The sequence below is a fragment of the Carassius auratus genome, chromosome 5 (assembly GCF_003368295.1).
Source record: "Carassius auratus strain Wakin chromosome 5, ASM336829v1, whole genome shotgun sequence".
NCBI classification, from domain to species: domain Eukaryota; kingdom Metazoa; phylum Chordata; class Actinopteri; order Cypriniformes; family Cyprinidae; genus Carassius; species Carassius auratus.
The window spans coordinates 22,939,640-22,963,789 of record NC_039247.1 but is presented as its reverse complement, the minus strand read 5'-3'; the positions used below and the strand labels follow the sequence as shown (position 1 = coordinate 22,963,789).

The following is a 24,150-nucleotide window of genomic DNA, read 5'->3' as shown; positions in this document are numbered from 1 at the left end:
CCCGTATGGATCCCGAAAAAGACATGGGACATTATGCTGTGACGTAATGTGACGCATACCATTTCACTAAGCTGATGAACAATCTTGGCTTCTGCGCGGATAGTGAGGAGCTCCCTGATCTCTGCTACATACCAGTTGCACATATTTTGTCATTGTGAACATTGAACTGCCTTCAAAAGACGATAACGTGCATCATCACTAAGACAAACCTTTTATGGCATTGGTTCTGGCTTTTGTTAACACAGGGCTCGTTCTGGGACTGATCCCAGCAATGTTATTAGGTCCCCAACCCAGGATCCATCCCGGGTCATGTTTGCGTTCACACAAGAAGGCACTCTGGAAAGGAGTTCAGATTAGTTCAGATTTATTCACTGATTCACTCAATGCCCATTTTCTTCATATTACATAAATATGCCTGCAGGTGGTGAAAAAGAGTGTCTTAAGTGTTAAGTCTTAAGTCAACAAACATATATTTTTTTACGTATTTATTAAACTGATTTGGCTTTATTAAAATGACTAAATAAGTGGTTCAGGTTTTTAAGTAACATTTTATTTAGGAGAACAATTCATTCGCTTAAAAGATTTGTTCAAAAATAATGATTTCTGAACGTAACATCAGAAAAGCCAATGCAGCGTCTCTCTGGGAGATGCAGTATGCATTCACCTCTCAATCTCCTTGTTGTTAGATCTTTGGCACAAACAGCGGTTTCTCCCTTGCCCATACACAGATAAGTGTAGTGAGAGTACCCCTGAGTGCTTCAACGGCGATCTTTGAAAGGAAATTTCCTCTTAATAGAGCAATTTCTCTAAATGAGCTTCACGAATGGATTTGTATATGTTTACAAAATGCTTTTCCGTCCATGTCCTTGTAATTGCCGTTTGCACTCCCTCACAGGCAGGATTGCTGTGCTCATTATTTTCTGTAGCAGCTTTTGTTGATGATTTATGTCCTTCTTCTGAGGACATTTCTATCAGTACATAGCGATTGCGGCTCGCATTCTTTCTTTTTTGTCTTTTTTTTTTTTTATAAAAAAGACTGCCAGTCACTTCAGCTGCTTCCCATCCTGGCCCTTCTACTTCAGAGTATGAGGCCTCTATAGGAGAGCACTGTAGTAGAGCAAGGTGATGTTGTGGGAGTGAATTCCCGTGGACCTCTCACTCCTCAAACCGAAAGTGTTCTCCTGTAGATTTTCTGGGTGAATTTGAGAGCCCACGTCAGCATGGGTTTGATCTCTCATTCGGGGCTCATGATGAGGATAAGTTATCTATCAAAGCAATAGAGGGTGGGCCCGACTGATCAGAATCGGTGACACTTCTGGGTGCTGTGTGCCAGTCAGAGCCTTACAATGAAATGGCAGCCATGCTTACCTGGGCAGCAGAGAGCATCAGGCTTAAGTGGACCCTGTCCTGAGCGCACTCTCTCAGATGGCTAGTTCTTGGAGACTGAGTGCCCCAGTTCCTTTCTGCTGTTCTTTGAGTGAAAGTTGAAATCTTTCTGGCAAAGGGCACGATAAAGCCTGATGAAGGGGTTTTACAGTCCCTGCTTCATTGTACCCATGAAGGATGGGGGGTTCAGACCAATCTTGGACTTAAAGGTGCCGAACCGATCCCTTCACAAGCTCCGGTTCAGAATTATATGCTCAAGCATGCTAACATGTGTGAGGTACCGAGATGGTTTGCGACAGTAGACCGAAGGACACATGCTTTCATCTCTCGGTCCTTCCAAAACATAGTCCATTTCTTTGGTTTGCCTTTGAGGTCAGGTCTCTGCGTGCCACTCACATTCCTGGTGACCTATCGTGCAGCAGACTTCCTCCCATGGCAGGTCATGCTCCAAGGCAAGTGAAGGCTCACGCTCAATCAGGGGTGTTGCTGCTGTGTCAGATTTAGTGAATAGCTCCTCACTAGCAGACATTTTCAGAGCTGCAAGTTGGGCTTCACCTGATACATTTGCTAGATTCTACACTCAGCGAATGGAACCAGCTTCATCCAGAGTTTTGAGCTAAGCTTTTAAACTCAGGTTGCTGGTAGGGTGTATAGCTTGCATTTAGCACCTTCCCCTCTCTGAGGTGATAAAGTGCACTTATTTAGTATAGTTCAGTTCCTTCTTATGAACCCTGGACTACCGTTCTACATAGCTGAGTTTAGCGGAGGAACTCACTACAAGGAACCATTACGGGTAAGTATCCCTTGCGTGAACTCTCATTATTGATAAGTGCTCCATTTGATGTGTCTCACTTTGGCGGCCCCATATGTGTATTAGTCCACTGCTCTGTTCTGAATTGCTTGATCTGTACTTTGTAGTTCTCCTCTTATGCAGAGCTCTCCACAGAAACCTTCCCTATGTAGTACTCCCTTGTAGTGAGGCCATGTATTTCCACATTTAATCTCCCCTTTGGGTAGGATGTGGCCTCTATACTGTTCTTTTCCGACTTGGGGAAATTAATACTTCCCCAACGTTACAACCAGGAACACTTCTCCAAGGTTTTTTTTTTTCTTTTCTTTGCTTGATTGAGGAAAGTCAATGGCTAAAGGTGATCTCTGCCTTATATGGAGGCTCTCCTGGATGTCACAATGTCGAAGTTACCAGCAGGAAGTAAGCTTCTTGGTTACGTATGGTATCCCTTGTTCCCTGATGGAGGGAATGGAGACATTGTGTTCACTTTGCCACAAATTTGAACTGCTTCTGAGTGATTGAGATACCTCTTGACTCCTCAGAACAAAACGAGTGAGCAAATGCCATGCTGGCCTATTAATACCCGGGTGTCTGGGGAATGGCCAGCTATGCAATTTTTGCTCACAAATTTCACTGGCCTTTTCTCAATGATGTCAGAGGTGTCTAGGCTCCCAAGTGCGACCCCTAGTATCAGAACTTCAAAACACTGTCTCCATTATCTCTATCTGGGAACAAGGGTATCAAAAGAAGTTTTATTTTTAATACAGTATTTTTCATTTTTTATTTGAATAGAGTGTCCCATGTGCATTAGTGGAGGAATGCATGCCAATTGGCATGGCTAGAGCCACAGAAACCCTGAATTATAGTGTTAAATGTATACTGTCTGAATTAAACCATGAAATAAATGGAAAAAGATACTCCAGCATTACATAAAATTAACCCTGGGTATACACTTTGATGTTTAAGTAGTATTAGGACAATGTATTTAAAACATTTTAAATTTTGAAAACAAAAAACATTTCAGTGTGTGTAATTCAGGACTGCTGGAATGGGAATTCAAAGATTTTATCTTCATAAGCTTCATTTGGATTCACGTCTAATAGCTTTAAAAACTTTTGGCTTTGTTTTTAGAGATCTTGCAAAAAAGGATCGCAATGGGGCTTCTGATCCTTTTGTTAGAGTGAGATACAATGGCAAAACGTATGAGAGTACGGTAAGGACATGCCTCTCTACATTTATGATTTCATTTTACACACAGTTACAACTGTGTTTGTTACTGATTACCATGGCCCTGCTTCCTCCAGGTGGTTAAAAAGTCCTGTTACCCACGGTGGAACGAGAGTTTTGAGTTTGAGCTGGACGAGACGCTAGCTGACACTGGATTATTGAGTGTGGAAGTATGGGACTGGGATCTGGTCAGCAGAAACGACTTTCTGGGAAAGGTGACTGTACAGAATAGAAATTTCCATGAGTCCTTAGAGGATTCCCTCATGTTCTAAAGTTGACCTTTGTCTTTGTTCAAAATAAAATACAGTGCATTTAATTAGTATGAGATTATGTGTTAAAAAAAACTGTCATTTTTTTTTCACCTTCATATTGTTAAAAATGTGTATGTTGTACTTGCAGTGGATAACAAAAATATGAACTGTACATATAGTATCATAACAATAGTTCATAAAGCTCATGCTATATATTAGTTGTCTGAAGCCATACTAGTTTGAAAAGTTTAGAAAATGTAAGTTTTATTCATTCATCACTTTTATCCTCAAAGATCTGGAATCTCATCATGATTAACTGAGTATGAGTAAATGATGAATATACGTAGGTTGTGGGAATGTTTTTAAATTCATGGTGACAATATACATCTTTTCTTCCGCATATCATGTTCATGGCTCCATGCAATTAGACCTTTTCTGAAAAAATGGTTTTGGATAATTTCCATTTGTCCTCTTTTTATTTAGAACTTGAAAAACGAAACAGGCAAACAGTCAAACAATGCAACTATGTTCATTATTCATGCTCCTATATATCTGTAGCAAATATGTTTTACTTATAGTCAGTATAGTGCAATTTCTGAATTTACCTAACCAATTGATGAATAGTGACAGTTTCATAACATTGCTTTTGTGGAAAAATTCTATTTGACAGATGTTCACTGTGACATTGCCTTTGTCACCCAATAATAATTTTGTCACCCAATGTCACCCAATTGCTGTGTTTAGCTTCGGTTGGTTTGAGAGCCAATTGTCACGTTGATTTATGTTTTCCTTCAGGTCCTGTTCAACATCAACAAGCTTCAGTCCGCCAAGCAAGAGGAGGGCTGGTTTCACCTGGGGCCTGACAAATCCAAACACAGTGAATATGAGTGAGTGTATTTGGAATTGTGGCAAATATCATGTGGGATAACTTACAGTGATGGAGAAATGAGCTGTGTGTAGCACTGGAGCAGCAACTGCCAGTGCACGACAGAAAGGCTCTGCTCTCCACCCAAAAGTAAAAGCTGCTGTCGGTCAAAGGAGTCATACTGTATGATGCAAATTCAAAATGTCCTTTCTGTTTTGGAGTGTTACAAGCTGATCATGCATAGATAAGATCCCTAAAGTTGCAAAGACTTAAGTCTCAAACCCAAAGAGATATTTTTTATAAAAACTTGTCCACACCCTCCTAAAACGCCTTTTTAGAGATTTGCATAACACCACCGAAATTTTAATGCAAAGAAAGAAGGCCCAGGGTCGTCACATGTGGTTGGCGCAAGCCCACCAGCTGCTCATTCTAAGAAAATAAAGTTTTTTTACATTTATCTGATGCTTTTATCCAAAACGACTTACAATTGCTATATATGTCAGAGGGTGCACGCCTCTGGAGCAACTAAGGGTTATGTCTTGCTCAGGGACACATTGGTGTCTCACAGTGGATTCAAACCTGGGTCTCTCACACCAAAGGTATGTGACTTATCTACTGTGCAACACCACCCCAATAATTTACCTCAAAGCACATAAACACATTGCATTAAATCAAATACACAACATAATGTTCTTTTTAGCAACGTCATATGAGCCCTTTAATGAAGGTTAATGGGCTTGACTCCCGTTGCATACAGACCGTATCTGAGAAGCTACTGTAAGTTGCTGTGTGAACGGGGCATGTCGATACTCACACCTTTAAGTAAATACGGTTGCCAGTCCCAAAAACTGGCAGTGTGAACGTGGCAAATATTCATCTTTAAAGGAGTCAAAAAGAACATTATTTGGTGTAATGAAATGTGTTAATGTTGTTTAAGGTTCAAAAAACACATTATTGTCCACGTACTGTACATTATTGTTTCTCCTATATGCCCCGCCTTCTGAAACACGTCGATTTTTACAAGGCTCATCGGTCTGAAAAGCAAGGTGTGCTATGATTAGCCAGCTATCCAGTGTATTGTGATTTGCCGAATACCTCAAGCATGTGGTGGAAATATTACGCCCCTTAACAAATAATGATGCCCTGTGCAGCCGGAGCGACGATGCATAAATATAAAACCCATTCTAAATGTGATATAAACATGATTTCTAGTCATGTCCTCTTTTGGAAGGCCTAAGTAGTTGCACTTTCTTAACAAAACATCATCACACACCACAGCCTTGAGTGAGTGGCCTAGAGTGAGCAGAGGCCAAATAAAGTAGTTTCACTTTCACAGTGAAACACACAGTATCTATACGAGATGGAGGTGGTGGCATTAATAATACTACAACGAGAATAAACGGTACACCTTCTTTCTTTGCGTGTTAACATTTTGGCGTCATTATGCAAATCTTTCCCACATAGTGACGTAGACATATAGGGGCATGTTAGAACGAGCTGGTTTAGGGGGGTGTGGACGAGTCTTAACTTTGATAAAGAATATCTCTTTGGATATTAGACTTTAGTCTTTGCAACTTTACAGATTTTCTTAATGCACCAAGAGCTTGTAACACTCCAAAGAGAAAGGAAAAACTGAAATCGCATCTTATAAACCCTTTAACGGTTGCCTGTGGCAGAGCACATTAAGCAATTGGCAGAAGGGCAATAAAATATAACGGATAATATAACTATACTTTTGAAAAAGTGCAGCTTTCCTGGGAATTTCTCTGAGCTAACATTGGAGGATTGTTATGCATTCTGCCCTCAGGCTTTTGCAGTCTTACGCTTGTTTGTTCCGGTCCATTTGTTGACAGGAAGAACTAATCCTTACCCTGGTTAAATCCTGGGATTTTTTTTCTGTTCATTTGCTTTATCTCCCCCTCCACCTATCCTTCCTCTCCACCCATAAGAGATAATTTGGCTACGTGGATTGACAGTGGAGATTATATCTCAAGATGGCACAGGAAGAGTGGGATGGAAAGGCTTATGTAAAAACTTCAGTAAGGGGGATTCAGTTGGGTGATGACAAAAGTTATGCCTCATTTGAGAGCTTGTGCAAGTATGTGGGTAGATTAAGACAGAGTGTTTTTTTGGGGACGTGGCGAGTCGGTGTGAGAGACGTCTGTCTGTCAAGGTTGGGGGTTCGATTCCCCGGGAACACATGATAGGTAAAAATTGATAGCCTGAATGCACTGTAAGTCGCTTTGGAAAAAAAGCGTCTGCTAAATGCATAAAATGCTGGCAAAGGAGTCACTGACATTAAATTGTTCATTTATTAATTCACTTGACACGATGGTGCCAAATAAGTTACTGTCTAATTCCTTCTATGAGTCACACAGTTCAGGTTCCACATCTAAAAGGTCTGATTTATGTAAGCAAGGTGTAATTTTCTTGAAATGTTTGGGGTAGATGAATGAAAGTTTTTGGCATTTGAGTATCATATGTACATCATTTTTCATTTTAATATTCAAAATATTGGAGCATCCCGTTTTCGTATCTATTCTTATTGGCTAAGGGATTGCATTTAGGGAGTGCATAGACTGAATATCCATGATTATCATGTTCCACTGAATATCATGTTCCGTTGACTTGAGATTGACTTGTTTGGGGTCACAAATTGACTTTATTATCAATAAAGGACCTCAAATTATTTAAGTTTAAAAATAATACGAAAAATTACAAAATGTAAAATTAAAATTGTATCATCATTTACTCATTCTCATGTTGTTCCAAACCTGTATAACTTTATTTCTTCTTTGAAACACAAAATAAGTTTTTGTTTTTTAAGAATGTTGGTAGCCAAAACATTTCAGTTCCAACTGATTTCAGTTATATATTTTAACCACACAGTGGAAGTAAATGGGAACCAAAACTGTTTTGTTAACCTCTGTTAACCTCTCTTTCAGTTTGAAACACTATTAATATTATTGAAAAGCTCACCCAAAACTAATGAAAGTAATTGGGCCCTATGTTAACAATCTAAATCTAAAGTTTAAAGCACACGTTGCAGGTGCACTCAGGGCGTGTCCAAATCCACTTTTTCTATTTTAAAGACAGAAAAAACGGTCCATTTTTGGAATGGGTAGTCCCTGTTCTCTTAAGTAATGAGCGTAACGTTCAATAAACCAATCAGAGTTTCATCTCCCATTCCCTTTAAGAGCGAGATGTGCTTGCGCCATGGCGGATCGCTATTTACATGGCGGAATTTGTTGGTGGAAAAGCTGAACGCTTCTCAGGTGAAGAAACCAACCTGCTCGTGCAGGAAGTTAAAGATCGTGAGCAGATCATCTATGGGACAAGCAGGCATCCACCATGTTAAAAACATTAAAATGTTTATTTCTTTTCATTTTGATGATTATAACTGAAACTAAGGAAAATCCCAAATTCAGTATGTCAGAAAACTTGAATATAACTTAAGACCAATATAAAGAAAGGATTTTTAGATATCTTAGCCAACTAAAAAGTATGAAACTGAAAAGTATGAGCATGCACAGCACTCAATACTTAGTTAGGGCTTCTTTTGCCTGAATTACTGCAGCAATGCAGCGTGGCATTGAGTAGATCAGTCTGTGGCACTGCTCAGGTTTTATGAGAGCCCAGGTTGCTCTGATAGTGACCTTCAGCACTTCTACATTCTTGGGTCTGACATATCGCATCTTCCTCTTCACAATAAGGTCAGGTGAGTTTGCTGGCCAATTAAGAACAGGGATACCATGTTCCTTAAACCAGGTACTGGTAGCTTTGGCACTGTGTGCAGGTGCCAAGTCCCGTTGGAAAATGAAATATGCATCTCCCTAAAGTTGGTCAGCAGCAGGAAGCATGAAGTGATCTAAAACTTCCTGGTATATGGCTGTGTTGACCTTGGACCTCAGAAAACACAGTGGACCAACACCAGCAGAAGACATGGCACCCCAAACCATCACTGACTGTGGAAACTTTACACTGAACCTCAAACAACATGGATTGTGTGTCTCTCCTCTCTTCCTCCAGACTCTGGGACCCTGATTTCCAAAGTAAATGCCAAATTTACTTTCATCAGAGAACATAACTTTAGACCACTTGGCAGCAGTCCAGGTTTTTTTGTCTTTAGCCCAGGTGAGATGCTTCTGACACTGTCTGTTGTTCAAGAGTGGCTTGACACAAGGTATGCGACAGCTGAACCCCATGTCTTGCATATGTCTCTGTGTAGTGGTTCTTGAAGCACTGACTCCAGCTGCAGTCCACTCTTTGTGAATCTCCCCCACATCTTTGAATGGGTTTTGTTTCACAATCCTCTCCAGGGTGCAGTTATGCCTATTGCTTGTACACTTTTTTTCTACCACATCTTTTCCTTCCCTTCGCTTCTCTATTAATGTGCTTGGACACAGAGCTCTGTGAACAGCCAGCCTCTTTTGCAATGACCTTTTGTGTCTTGCCCTCCTTGTGCAAGGTGTTAGTGGTCGTCTTTTGGACAGCTGTCAAGTCAGCAGTCTTCTCCATGATTGTGTAGCCTACAGAACTAGACTGAGAGAACATTTAAAGGCCTTTACAAGTGTTTTGATTTAATCAGATGATTAGAGTGTGGCACCAGGTGTCTTCAATATTGAAGCTTTTCACAATATTCAAATTTTCTGAAATACTAAATTTGGGATTTTCCTTAGTTGTCAGTTATAATCATCAAAATGTAAAGAAATAAACATTTGAAATATATCAGTCTTTGTGTTATGAATGAAAATAATATACAAGTTTCACTTTTTGAATGGAATTTGTCACAGTGTCTGGTCTGTGTATCCCTGGGTGTCCACTAGAGGTCTCACTTCCCCTTATTGTCACTGTTCATTGTATTCAGCTGTTCCCACTTACATAGTTTGCACCTGTCTATAAATACCTGGTTTGTTTCTGTCTTTGTTACGGAGTCCTTGTGTAATGTAAAAGTTATTTCATGTCCGGCATTCTTGCCTTGCCTTGCCTTGCCTTGTGTTCGTGTCTTGTTTATGTTTTGTTTTGGATCTTCTGGTTTTGACCCTGCCTGGCTTGTTTACCCGTTTGGATTACCCTTAATAAAGAATCATACCTGCACTTGGATCTCTTCTCGTTCCTGTATCACCGCACGTGACAGAAGGACTCCATCACACAGAGAACCAGCGTTATGTCTGCCCATGTCTCATCCCCAGCCACAGAGCGGGAGAGAGGCGGTTTTGAGGGAACTCACCTGGTGGTTTTCCGGGGGACTAGGGGAGGTCGCCGAGGAGGGAGTGGTCGAGAGGAGACTCAGCATCGCTCTCAACCATGGCCTCCCTTCAATCCTGGGCTCCCGTGGAATGGGTCAGAGTCACCGTCTCACCATGGTGGACGGAGAGGTGAGAAGAAGCGCACGCCCGCCATGGTGGAGCCACTGCCCATGATGGCCGCTAGATCCGTGCCAAGAGGCAGGATGGACGCCAGCACAGTGCCACAACCCAAGATGGCTGCCAGCCCAGTGCCACAGCACCAAGTGGTCGCCAGCCCAGTACCACAACACAAGATGGCCGCCAGCCCCGCGCCACAGCACAAAATGGCTGCCAACCCAGCGCCGCTGCGGTGCATGGCCACCAACCCCGCACCACGAGGCAAGATGGAAGCCAGCCTCACACCACAGTACCAGATGGCCACCAGCTCAGCGCCGACGTTCAAGATGGCCGCTGACTCATTCTTAGAGTATTTCTCCATGCTGTCACAGATCCTAGAAGTTCCCAAGACTGTTCACGTCAAAGCTGCTGAGCCAGCACCACAACCCAAGATGGCCACCAATCCAGCACCACAGCACAAGATAACTGTCAGCCCAGCGCCACAGCACAAGAGGGCCGCTAACCGAGCACCAATGCCCAAATTGGCCACCAGTCCAGCGCCACAGTACAAGATGGCCGCCAGTCCAGCGCCACAGTACAAGATGGCCGCCAGTCCAGCGCCACAACCCAAGATGGCCGCCAGCCTAGCGCTACAGCCCAAGATGGCCGCCAGCCTAGCCCCACAGCACAAGATGGGCGCCAGCTTAGAGCCACAGCACAAGATGGCCGCCAACCCAGCGCCACAGCACAAGATTGCCGACTCAAATCCTGAGTCGCCAGTCAAGGTGCCACCGACTCGCCATCATAAAGGGCGGAGGACGAGGAGACAGGCGTCTACCATTCCTCAAGGCCTGGAGAACGTTCTCGAGCGGGCCGCTGCCGTCCAGGGGGACGTTCCCGAGCGGGCCACTGCCGTCCAGGAGGGACGTTCCCGAGCGGGCCACTGCTGTCCAGGAGGACGTTCCCGAGCGGGCCGCTGCCGTCCCCGAGGTGGTGCCCGATGCTGTTCCGGATGCTGTTCTGGAGGCCGAGGTGGTGCCCGAGGCTGTTCCGAAGGCCGATGTGGTGCCCGATGCTGAGGCGGTGCCCAATGCTGTTCCGGAGGTTGAGGCGGTGCCCGATGCTGTTCTGGAGGCCGAGGTGGTGTCCGATGCTGTTCCGGAGGCCGAGGTGGTGCCCAATGCCGAGGCGGTGCCCGATGTTGTTCCGGAGGCCGAGGCGGTGCCCGATGCTGTTCCGGAGGCCAAGGCAGTGCCCGAGGTTGTTCCAGAGATCGAGGCAGTGCTCGATGCTGTTCCAGAGGTCGAGGCGGTGCCCGATGCTGCTCCAAAGGTCGAGGAGGTGCCCGATGCTGTTCTGGAGGCCGAGGCGGTGACCGATGCTGTTCCGGAGGCCGAGGTAGTGCCTGATGCCGAGGCGGTGTCCGATGCTGTTCCAGAGGCCGAGGCGGTGCCCGATGCTGTTCCGGAGGCCCAGGTGGTGCCCGATGCCGAGGCGGTCCCCGAGGCCGTTCCCGATGCAGTGCCCGAGGCCGCTCCCGATGCCGTGACAGAGGCGGTGGAAGCCGAGGCGCCTCAGGTCTCCACAGACAGTCCTGAGTCTAGTCAGGATCCCGTGAACTCTCCAGAGTAGAGTCATGTTCCCGTGAACTCTCCAGATAGATTCAGATTCCTGTGGACTCTCTAGAGTCGAGTCAGGTTCCGGTGGACTCTCCGGAGTTGAGTCAGGTTCCGGTGAATTCTCCAGAGTCGAGTCATGTTCCTGTGAACTCTCCAGAGTCGAGTCAGATTCCCGTGGACTCTCCGGAGTCGAATCAGGTTCCGGTGGACTCTCCGGAGTCGAGTCAGGTTCCGGTGGACTCTCCGGAGTCGAGTCAGGTTCCGGTGGACTCTCCGGAGTCGAGTCATGTTCCCGTGAACTCTCCGGAGTCGAGTCAGATTCCCGTGGACTCTCCGGAGTCGAGTCAGGTTACGGTGGACTCTCCGGAGTCGAGTCAGGTTCCGGGGGACCTTCCGGAGTCGAGGCAGGTTCCAGTGGACCCTCCGGAGTCAAGTCAGGTGCCAGTGGACACTCCAGAGTTGAGTCAGATGTTCGATGACCCTCCAGAGCCAAGTCAAGTCACTGGGTGGTCTGCTGCTCCGTCCTGGGGGACTCCGGCCTCAACCACGGGGGCGTGTTGGTCATCTGCTCCGCCCTGGGGGACTCCGACATCGACCACGAGGACGTGGTGGTCGTCCGCTCCGCCCTGGGGGGCACCGCATGATGTTCCTTATGGACTTCTGTTTTGTGTACTTGAGTTCTGTTTTGTTTCTGTCTGTTCCCCTCAGTTAGTCTGGCCCTCCATCCCTCCACCTGAGCTTTCTCCGGTCCTCCTCCCTCCTGGTCTTTTTGGTTTGTTTTTGTGTGTCTGAGGAGCATCTGGTAGCTGCTCCTTAGGGGGGGGTAATGTCACAGTGTCTGGTCTGTGTATCCCTGGGTGTCCACTAGAGGTCTCACTTCCCCTTATCGTCACTGTTCATTGTATTCAGCTGTTCCCACGTACATCATTTGCACCTGTCTATAAATACCTGGTTTGTTTCTGTCTTTGTTACGGAGTCCTTGTTTAATGTAAAAGTTTTTCATGTCCGTCATTCTTGCCTTGCCTTGCCTTGCCTTGTGTTCGTGTCTTGTTTATGTTTTGTTTTGGATCTTCTGGTTTTGACCCTGCCTGGCTTGTTTACCCGTTTGAATTACCCTTAATAAAGAATCATTCCTGCACTTGGATCTCTTCTAGTTCCTGTATCACCGCACGTGACAGAATTAGTGAAATAAATCAACTTTTTGATGATATTCTAATTATATGACCACCACCTGTAATCTGACAATGACCATTTCTTTGCTTTATGCATTTATTAACATTAATTAACAGAAATTAATAATTGATTTTGCTAATGAAGCAAAATCTACACAACAGTTTAAAAGTTGGTGCGATTTTTATATTTTTTAAATACATTTCTTATGCTCAACAAGGCTGCATTTATTTGATCAAAAATGCATTTTAAACAGTAATAATATGAAATACATTTTCAGCATCATTACTCTGCTATTCAGTGTGTCAGCACACAGCACAAATTTCAGGCGAGGCTCATCTCAAATGAGCCTAATGTCAAATGATCCTTCAGAAATCATTCTAATATGCTCATTTGCTGCTCAAGAGACATTTCTTATTATTATCAGTGATGGCACGGTTATACTGCCTAATATTTTTGTGCAAACCATGATACACTTTCTTTTTAACATTATAAATGCATTTTCTTTAACTTTTAACCAATTTAATGCATCTTTGTTAAATAAAAGTATTCATAAAAATAAAAAAAACATAGCCCAAATTTGGAATGGTAGTGGATGTCACTTAAAATTTTACATTACCTTAATTTTATATAAAATACGTGAACTTAATATTTTTTTATTCATGAATTTAATATCACCTTTTACACACGTAGAAAACATAAGAACATTGAAATTACCATTGTAATTGATATCACCAGGCAGCTTCATTGTTTATGGTAAACAAACAGCTGCTCTTAAACTTAGTAATATTTTAACTATATTTTATAATATATAAAACTTTTGTATTCAAAATTTACAGATTTTGGCTTGTTTTGAAAATGCTAATATACAATCGTCCTTTCCTGCTAAACAGTTTTGACTTTTTTCTATTCTGACAAAAAAACAAACAAAACAAAAAAAACCAAGATGGGAATAAAAATGTCATAGCCAATCCAATTATTTAACTGTATTTTTGTTTTGTTTTTTGTGCCAGCATGCAATAACCATATTGTAATATTGTAATGTTGATAATCATCCCTAAGTCATCATGATTTTTATTTTTATTTTTCTACTCTTTCTTATATGTCATCCTAATGAAAAGTTTCCCATTAAGCTCTTATAGTCCCTGGCTCCCCTTGGCTCCCCTCTTTTTCACTCTCTCACCATCTTCTTCCTGATTGGATTTTTGACAGCTCACCATCTGTTGCCTGCTGTTCAGTGACTGGCTCAGACTCGCTACACACACATGAACTCTTCCAAATTTCCACCTCCCTTGAGTATTACCCATCTTTACAGTGAGAAAACATGTGGCGAATGGAGTGACTACGTGTGCAAGTTACAACATATTAACGCTATTTGGAATAACAAAGGTTTAAGTGGGTCATATCATGACAGATCTGACAAATTGTAATATTTTGAAATAAAAAAGAGGAAATTTGAGATAATCGTAGACAGTCTTGCATTCTTAAACAGTTTGTCAGCCACATTTCATTATGGAGTGTTTTATGAATCGTTGTGGCTAAATTGGCACACACGAAAAGAAACACGAAAATGTAGTTTTTGTAAAAATAGGCTAACGATTGTGTCTTAACCTTCGACTCTCTGTCGCATAGTAGAGAAATTCCAATCCAATACTTTGGTGTGAAACATACATTTTTAAGGCCAAGTTGTCTTCAAATGGTTGCCACAATATTGTGTTTTTCAGTTTGCACCGGTGTCCTCATTTTCTGTTCCATCATGACAGAGTTAGAAAACATAGCCACCCACATCCACAGTAATAACACTTATTGTTTGGCTTTTTCATGTATTGCTGAACAGAACAGTGTCCTTAGTGGAGTCATTCTGTGTAATACCGTTTGTCTGTCATGCTGTGTGTTACTTCCTGGAAAGTTTTCACTGTGTTTCTTTCACTTTGAGTAAGTCCTCACAGCATGTTTTCTTGAGTGAAACGAAAGGTTAAGGTTAATCAAACGTTGAAATCACGTTTTAATCCAAAAAGAGAAGAAGTAATAGTAATGAAATGTTGTTGCGATTCTCTTATTCTCTCCTAGAGGAACTCTGGGTTCTCTGCGGCTGCAGCTACGTCTTCGAGATGAGGTTGTGTTGCCATCCAGCCATTACAAGCCAGTCACAGAGCTACTCAGCCAGTCAGTCTGCTCTCAGCTCAAAGTGAGTCTGATGCCATTTGGACTGAGCCTTATCTCAGGGAATATGCCTCTGCATTATCTCTTAAATTCACATGGCATATTCCTCGTAACAAGATAACAAGGCATAACTTGGTGTATGGATTGCGAGATGTGTTATCTGATCTCATTTGTATGCATTTGATGGATACTCTATTCTCGCCTGCTAATGTTAAAAGGAAAGCACCCCTAGTTTTAATGTAATGTTTTAGCTCACAGTGTTGCATTGTGTATATCAAGTTCATTTTGAGCATATCCTCATTTGAGACTGATTAATAATTGTAGGGCAACTGGCCTGATTTCATCATGCTGATTGATGAGACCACCACAGCCGAGAACAGACAAGAAGTAGCTAATAATCTGGTGAAGCTGTTTTTGGGTCAAGGACTTGTCAAGGAGTTCTTGGATGTTATTTTCAAGCTGGAGCTGGGAAAGACTAGTAAGCAAACCAGAAACATATACATGTGAATTAGCGGTTTATTTTGGGAAAACCCAGAAGCTTTCAACATCTTATGTGCACTGTCATGCTATTAATGTGATGATTTTCTGTTATTCTTCCTCTCCTCAGATGAACCCAACACACTGTTCCGCAATAATTCATTAGCATCCAAGTCTATGGAATCATTTCTGAAGGTAAAATACTTAGTCTGGGATATATCATAGTCAAAATATTACAGAATTTTGTTGAATTTGATATTATCTATGAATTAAAAATCATGGACAGTACTCTTGTTTTCATTGTTGTGGGTTCATTATTATTATAATTAGTAATGATTATAATTTTTGTGGATCAAACTGACACAAATGTCACTATATGGAAAATGATTAATAGTAACCATTGCAAATGTCAAACAGATCAAAACAGTATAATAAAATGAATGACTTCACACACACACACTTTTTCTAATTGTATTAAATATTTTTTATTTCACAAACTGTGAATATACTCTATACTTGTCACACTACGGTGTAGAATGAACACTCTTGAAGACAAGGATGAAGATGAAGGTTAACAATCCACACAAGGAAGGATGGAAACACACTTATACCGTATTTATACCGAGAAAACATTACCGTCTACAGCCGCGAGAGGGCGCACTATCAGTGTCTTCAGTGTAGACCACAGGAACACTGAGCATCATAGAGCGTCCTCTCGTGGCTGGAGATGGTAATGTTTTCTCTTGGTTCATTTCTCTTGGTTCATGTCAGATTAATTTTGATAAATAAGTCGCACCTGACTAAGTCGCAGGACCAGCCAAACTATGAAAAAAAGTGTGACTTATAGTCCGGAAATACAGTAATTGACATTTAAGACCCGACAAACACTAACTAAACAGACAGGAACTTAAATACACAGGCAAATGAAAATAATTAACAAGACACACCTGAACATAATTACATTATCATACATGAGGGAAAACTAGGTCAAGGAACACATGATGGAAGAAAACAAACTAAATTCCATGTGGTGTGACAATACTATAACTTTTTACATTTTTCAAATGCTATTTCATGTTTGTGCTTTTGGATACAGATATTTACTATCACTAGTTAGGCTTGTTATTTTGAGCTTTCATGAATGTTTAAATGGTGCGCAAATTTAGGCCCTGTTATAGTGTGGTCACCCTAACCCAGGGTTCCTCAAATCCTGCCCTGGAGGGCCAACGTGCTGCAGAGTTTAGCTCCAACCTTCATCAACCTAACCTACCTGTGGCTTTTTAATGATCCTGAAGACATCATCTTGCTCAGGTATTCGTGGGATTAGGTTTAGAGCTAAGCTCTGTAGGAAAGTGGATCTTGTGGGCCAGATTTGACGTGCAGAATGTTTAATAATTATGCTGAAATCTTTAAACTGATTGAATATCAAAGCAAGACTTTTGACTTGGAGCATAAAGTCTGATCTTCATTGATGTTTATTCTAGAAAAGAGTTGCCCACTTAGCCAGAAAGAGACCATCTTACATTTTGAGGAAAGATTACAAAGGCAAACATACACACAGATGAATCAATGAATATGTTAATTAGTAATTTCATGTTAAATTAAACTTGATTTTTGCTGTATTGCATACCTATTCCAGCTTAATCCTCCTGCTGTTTTATTATATTTTATTCCAGACGATTTCATAATGTGATAATGTACAATATTACACAAATGCACCTTTGTCTTTATTCTGTCGCGGCAGGTGGCTGGGATGCAATATCTGCACAGACTTCTGGGCCCGATAATAAACCGAATCTTTGAAGAAAAGAAATACGTAGAACTGGACCCAAGTAAAGTAGAACTGAAAGAGGCAGGGTAAGACTACATATATATATATATATATATATATATATATATATATATATATATATATATATATATATCCTGCATTTAGCCTTTTAATGGCTTGTAAAAGTTTTCTGTGAGTTTTTCCTGGTTCTTTTGATATTGTAGGTGTGCAGGCTTGCACCGTCAGCAGACTGAGTCTGATATTATTCAGCAGAGCTCCATCCTCCTGCAGTCGTACCTGTCTGAGCTGCTCACCTCCGTCCTGCAGTCGGCCTCCTACTGCCCCCTGCTCATCTGCCAGGTTTTCCATCAACTCTACCTCCGAGTGCAGGAACGCTTCCCTGAGCCAGAGTACCGGGTCAGTCACATTCCTTTTCAAAAACAATATTTAAAAGGTCACCTGAAACAGTATGGAACAGTCACAAAAAAATGTTAATATGTCCAGAGTTCAGCTGTTTTCCAGCCCAGAAAGGCTTGAGCCTTACTAGAATATAATGCAGATTTAGAGGTGGACTATTTTGTACCATTTTAAAATGACCCTAGAATTGAGGGATAGTTCACTCAAAATGACATCTCTGTCATCATTTGCTCACACTCATGTCGTTTCAAAAATTCATATTTTACTCAAAATTGTATATTTAAAGCATGAATATCATAACATTAATTATGAAACTGTAAAATCAGTGTAATGCATTCATGCATTGCAAAGATGGATTTTGTTGTTACTGATTTCATTTGATTGGTAAAAGCCCTATAGTGTAATAATATTGCAATATAATTTATTAATTTGAAAGATTTGACATAAAGATCACACATACATTTTAAAAGATACTATTTAGATCACAATACTTTTATAACCAGTTTGTATATTCTTCCTCAGAAGGTGAAGTTCATTGCAGTGACCAGCTTCCTGTGTCTGCGGTTCATCTCACCTGCTATCATGTCTCCAAAATTATTTCACCTGCGAGAGAAACATGCTGACGCTCGTACAAGCCGAACACTCCTGCTACTTGCCAAAGTATGATCCATTTTCAAGGAAACCATTCTTGTGAATACTCATAGCATATTAACATATTACCTTTGTCTAGCATTCATATCACTTTAACATAACACAAATCAAGCTCATGTCCTTTCACTTAATGGAGGCTAAGATGTTGCACTCACTGGTACAAAAACATCAATTATTTTGGTCACATTATAGTCATGGATTATGACCTCAGGTCATTCAAAGACCTCGTTATATGGTTATTCCCTCCTGTGTCTGTCTCGTGTGTTTCCTCAGGCTGTGCAGACCATTGGGAACATGGACACTCTCACATGTTGCTCGAAAGAGCCATGGATGGTCTGCTTGCAGCCAGCCATACAGCAAGGCATCACTCAGCTCAAAGACTTCATCACCAAACTGGTCAACTGCCATGAGTCAGAAGGTGAGCTGCTCGAAATTACTTATTAGATGAAAAATTGAGACTCATTCATACCTGTCATATCCGATCAATCTTTAGATAATTAAAGGGGAGGTGAAATGCTCGTTTTCACTCAATATCCTGTTAATCTTGAGTTCCTATAGAGCAGTACTGCATCCTTCATATCTCCAAAAAGTCTTTAGTTTTATTATATTTATAAGAGAAAGATAGTCTGTACCGTTATTTCCCGGAAAAACACGAGCGGCTGGAGGCGTGACGTGTGGGCGGAGCTAAAGAATCACGAGCGCCTGTAAGCTTTTGCATTGAGAGCGTCTGGAAACTGTGACATTAGGGCCATTACATAGTCAACGCAAGAAACGCGAGCAAGCAACGCGAACGACGCGAGTGACGCGCTCCCTTTCATAGTCTAAACAGTGGATGCAAGCATCACGGGCAATGCGTGTATGCAATACACCGCTCACGCAACGGGGGGTAGTAGAGTCGGGTGATATTAGTAGAGTCGGGTCGCGTGATATTCGGATCACAATGGCAACTGAAGAGGAGTGTATTCTGTTGCTGATGTTACATCGGCGGCAACAAAGGCAACGCAGAGATTAAATGTGGATGAATACGTATAAGTTTGCATTATTTTTCCTCTTCCAAATTGAACAAGAGCAGCAGCAGCAACGACTTTGTCATCTTTTTTTTTTTTTTTTTTTAAGCTGTACATGTGGAAAGTGCAGTTTGATGACAACATCGCATGCTGTTTACTTGATGTCCTTACGCGCCGATTGCTAAGTTAACAACACAGAGATATTTGAAGCAGTTCCAACACACGATCGTGACCCTTTTTCGTTGGGACTTCATTATCCTTAAGAAATAAACGATACGCAAATCCGGCGTGTTTTTTTTTTTTGGTAATCTGTGCAGGGTTGTCTTGCCCTGGCAACCAAAAACACACTTCTTTTGTGACATTTCCCTCTCGCTCTGATCAGTGAATGTCTGTGCTCTGCTCTACAGGAGCACGCGCTCTTCCGGCAGAAGTGCCTTTAGGACCCATATAAGGAAATTCCGCTCCATCTAACGTCACACAGACCCATACTCGAAAAAAACTTTCCGTAACTTGTTCCAAAAATACTCCTTCAAACGTACAACTTAATTTTTGAAACTTTGTCCATGTTTAGCATGGGAATCCAACTCTTTAACAGTGTAAAAAACTCAGTATGCATGAAATAGCATTTCACCCCAAAGCTCTCTTGAAGCTGCAGGTTTAATTGTGTAGTTCATCCAAAAATAAACAGAAGACAGCCCAAACCCTGATTTTATACACTTTTCTTGCTCTCTCTCTCTCTCTCTCTCTCTCTCTCTCTCTTGTTTGCTTTATTTTTAAAACAGATCTTGAGCTTCAGACAAGAATGAGCCTCCAGTGTGGCACTATGGAGAAAGAAGGCTTCCTTTTCCTCCACAGGACCAAGGACAAGTGCATGCCCATGACATCACCCTTTAAGAAGTACTATGTCACGCTCCGTAAAGACACTCTGTCGTACTCGCGGACGCCGCACTCTAAAGTGAGTCGCAGTGATTCAGGTTTAAAGCTGCTATTGATTTGGTCTCTTTCCTTTAACTATGTTAACTCAGCAATCAGCAGAAAAGAAACATGAAATGTATGTACAGCTGTACAGGTTAACATTTGTTTGTGTGTGTGTACATATATAGGCTAAATTAGGACTGGGAAAGTTAACACGTTATCGCCATAACTAATTAATTGATTAACACTGACAGTTATTTTATTACGTGTTAATGTAGTTTTTAATTAGTATGGAAGTCCGTTGCTCACTGGCTCTGAATACACATAGTGTCAAATCATGGGTCACAGGAGGGGACTCTCTCGATCAAATTATTTCGGCTGTCCACTGTTATTTTTAACAGAAAAGAATGCAAGCTCGTAATCATGACTTTATATGTTTCCGAAATAGGAAGTTTCCGATAGCATGTGAACACAGAGAAGCGCTCTCGCTCAACAAAGTGGAGTGAATCGTTTTGTTAACTTTGTGGTCTATTATTTTGAGTCGTGTGGGACACGGTAACACATGTCCCTCTCACAGTATATTGCTTTACAGATCTATCACTTTTGCTGCTCAGAAATATTTATGCAATCATACAGCACATATCAGAAGATCTGCGCTACGGTGCAGTTAGAGCTCACTCTCACTGGTCTTTATATAATATACAGGTCTCTAACAGGAAGGTGCCTGTTATAATGATATGATCGAAGCTCTGGACTTGTTTTTCTATAACAAACTATAAAATATTTTCTATAAAACATTAATGTCCTGGCAGTGCATGGCTTGTTTTATATTTAACTTAATTACATTAATGTTATAAGTTGAGATTTAGGCTACAATAAATATTTTAACTGCTACTCTGTAAAAGTAAGACTACTGTAAAAAAAAGCACCTTATTAGTTTAAAGTGTTGCAAAGCAAAAGTTATCACACTTTTGTTCATGTAGCAGTATTTTTAAATGAAAAAAAAAGTGCACAATACACAACTTTTGAATTAATGTCTGCGATTAAGCGCAATTAATTGCATTTTTATACACAAAACTAATAATGCATTCAAAAGTTGAGATTATTATATGTTATATAATTATATAATTAGTTGATCTTGAGTGAACATTACTCTAGTGAGCATTACTCTGCACTACATGTCCTGACTCTTAATGGATGTTTTTATTGTACTTACAAATAACTTGTATTGGCCTGAACCTATAAAACTAAAATAATAATATGATTTAATTGTAAAAAAATTGAAACTATTTATTCTATTATTTTTCTATATTTATGTTGTTATAAGTTTTATTAGTATTTGAATTTGCTTTTGTTTTATATATTAAAACATTTTTATAAGTATCTTGGTATTGTCACATTTTTAGTAGTTTTGTAGTGTTTCTCATTTTTTTATTATTATTTTGTAAATATTTCTATTTCTATGTATTTAAGTTTTGTCTCCGTTTTATTTTTAGTTTTCATTTATTTTCCAGTCTATTTACTTCCCCTCAAACTTATTTGCAAAGGCAGCATTTCTCTCTTTCTTTCCGTTTTTCATCTAATATTTATATTTAAGTTTTATTTCATGTGTATATTTAGTTTACTTCAGCTTTATTTCATTGTTTCCAATAGTCTGTTAGCTAAAATAACCATGGTCTAAACATTATGTCAAAATATTTCAAATGAATTCCCTCAAATATTTAGCCTTATTTCCATCATGATCAAAAGATGGTTACAGTGCCTGGTTACAGATGAAATATTAGTTTTTTTTTAAAGCGACCAAAAGTGTCTATAGAAACACCCATTTATAAGGTATGTAAGATAAATGAAGTAGACTGTGGTCTCTGAATCTGCAGAAGAGCTCGTTTATTTCGCTGCCAAAGATCCAGGCGGTAGAGAAGGTGGAGGAGAAGTGCTTCGGCAGTGCCAACGTCATGCAGGTTATCTCAAGTGAAGACTCTGGCCAGCAGGAGACCCTGTACCTCAACTGCAAAGTTAGTATTGCACCGGATTCACAAATAAATCGTGAATGTGGCTATTCATAGGCACTGACTCAGATATCTGTTTGTTGTTGGTGAGCTTATAAGAATGGGCTGTGAAAAGGGCTTTGTCTCTCTGCGTGACTGTAGAGTGTAAATGAGTTGAATCACTGGCTGTCTGCTTTGAGGAAAGCCTGCAGTCACAACACAAACACTATGAGCTGCTACCATCCTGGCATCTACAAAACCGACAGATGGAGCTGCTGCCATCAGAAGGAGAAATCAGGTACTGCAAATGTTAGATCATCTAACTTTTTTTCTCTTTTTTTTACTCATATGTTCAAGAAGGCTACATTTGTTACAGTGAAAACAGTAATACTGTTAAGTATCAATAATTTAAAATAACTACTAACTGTTTTCTATTTTAATACATTTAATACATAATTTATTCCTGTAATGGCACAGCTGAATTTTCAGCAGCTGGTCACATGATCTTTCAGAAATCATTCTAACATGCTGATTTGCTCCTCAATAATTATTTTTTAATTATTATTATTATCAAGGTCGGACACATGTTGTGCTGCATAAAACAGTGGTACATATTCTAGAAAGAAAGTAGACATAGTCTTTACAGTTACTTTTTATCAGGTTAATGTGTCCCTGAATGAATAATTTCTTATCCTGTTTTTTTTTTTTATCTTTCTAACTAAACTGCAGTGAAAACTCTTTGTTGATAGACCCAGGCTGTGATAAAACCAGGCATGGATTGACTCTGCAGGAGTGGTTCGACCCACTGGACCCTGACCTGGAGGCGCAGCTCATCTACCAACACCTCCGTAGTGTCCAGCACGCTATGCGGTAATGTGCCTTTAACATACTGGAAAGGACTGACATCAAACACATAATTCTATACAATAACAATTCAATTAGAATTCAATTGTATGCAACAGTTAAATGTGTTTATACGAAACAGTTTTGTCCTATTTGTGTCTATAATCCATGTCAATTAGCTATAAGTCCAGGTCATCTAAATATGATGTTGGCACTTTTTTTTGCAGAGATAAATATTATGAGTTGAGAGAGCAGCAGGGGGTTCAGGAGGCAGATTCAGGAAGAGGTATGTTTTCAAGCCTGCTTTCTTTCTGTGTTTTTTTACAATTAGAAAATACTGGAATAAAATGAAATGCATATTAAATGGGAAATTTACACTGATAATTATAAATGGTGTCTTGACAGGTGAAATAAGTTTAAGTTAGAAGTATTAAGATGACTCAAACTAAAACTGAAGAATATAATAAACTAATAAAAATGACAAAAACACATAGTTGCAAAATTTTAAATGAAAACTGATTCTATAAAAACAAAACATTATTTAAAATACTATTTAATGATTCCATTTAATGATTTTTGTCCAGGTTAAAATACAACTCGCGTGTATTATTTCCAAGTAACATTTGTTCTACTGATGGCTTTTTGTTCTACAGACCAGAAGAAAGTAGATGGACTATCAAAGCTCTTCAGTATTCTCCAAGACCTACATGACGCACATGCCGCGGTGGAAGAAGAGGAAAGATCGAAGAATAAAAAGGTTTTCTTGGAATAACAAGCGTAAACAAAAGGACTTTTGTCTTAAACTGGTTGCATTTCATAATTCACAGTGCTATTCAGTCACCGAGCTCATCCGCAGGCTTCAAACACATAGATGAGAGAAGAAATACTGTACAGTAAGTTTGATTTGTTCTTGTGTTCTTGAACTTTTGCAGCAGTTCTTGGTGCACAGATGGAAAATGTAGAGGGCTGTGATTGCGATCCCTTTATTAAAGGATAGTTCTGGTGTGTTTGCTGTGTATTTTGTATCAAGGTAAGGACAGTGTTAACTTACTGCAATGATTCAAGTGGGTTGCAAACTCCAAAACCTCTGCAGCTTTTACATGCATTCAAACAAATTAGTTTCAACTGTAATGATTTTCAGCATTAACTTCAACTAATCAGCATTCTTTATTTAATGTGCTTTTGACTTTAAAAAGCACTGTAGATATGCATGTCAACTCTTCCACCGTGTAATCTTCTATTAATTCAGTTTTATTAAACTGTTT

The 24,150-nt window shown here is 40.5% G+C and overlaps 1 protein-coding gene across 4 annotated transcripts in view; it reads left to right on the top strand.

Moving 5' to 3' along the window:
• Nucleotides 1-23,892, top strand: part of LOC113081511 (ras GTPase-activating protein 4-like) — a 40,106-nt gene extending 16,214 nt beyond the window's left edge. For all 4 annotated transcript variants that reach the window (XM_026253590.1, XM_026253598.1, XM_026253583.1 and 1 more), the window contains 16 exons: nucleotides 3,308-3,389; nucleotides 3,481-3,618; nucleotides 4,450-4,541; nucleotides 14,724-14,841; nucleotides 15,141-15,294; nucleotides 15,424-15,488; nucleotides 17,038-17,150; nucleotides 17,289-17,481; nucleotides 18,004-18,141; nucleotides 18,406-18,550; nucleotides 19,922-20,094; nucleotides 21,932-22,069; nucleotides 22,205-22,340; nucleotides 22,792-22,912; nucleotides 23,113-23,171; nucleotides 23,539-23,892. In XM_026253590.1, the coding sequence (XP_026109375.1) occupies nucleotides 3,308-3,389; nucleotides 3,481-3,618; nucleotides 4,450-4,541; nucleotides 14,724-14,841; nucleotides 15,141-15,294; nucleotides 15,424-15,488; nucleotides 17,038-17,150; nucleotides 17,289-17,481; nucleotides 18,004-18,141; nucleotides 18,406-18,550; nucleotides 19,922-20,094; nucleotides 21,932-22,069; nucleotides 22,205-22,340; nucleotides 22,792-22,912; nucleotides 23,113-23,171; nucleotides 23,539-23,657 (1,984 nt within the window). In that variant the 3' untranslated portion in view covers nucleotides 23,658-23,892. The remainder of the gene's footprint in view (nucleotides 1-3,307; nucleotides 3,390-3,480; nucleotides 3,619-4,449; nucleotides 4,542-14,723; nucleotides 14,842-15,140; nucleotides 15,295-15,423; nucleotides 15,489-17,037; nucleotides 17,151-17,288; nucleotides 17,482-18,003; nucleotides 18,142-18,405; nucleotides 18,551-19,921; nucleotides 20,095-21,931; nucleotides 22,070-22,204; nucleotides 22,341-22,791; nucleotides 22,913-23,112; nucleotides 23,172-23,538) is intronic.
• The last annotated feature ends 258 nt before the right edge of the window (nucleotides 23,893-24,150 follow it).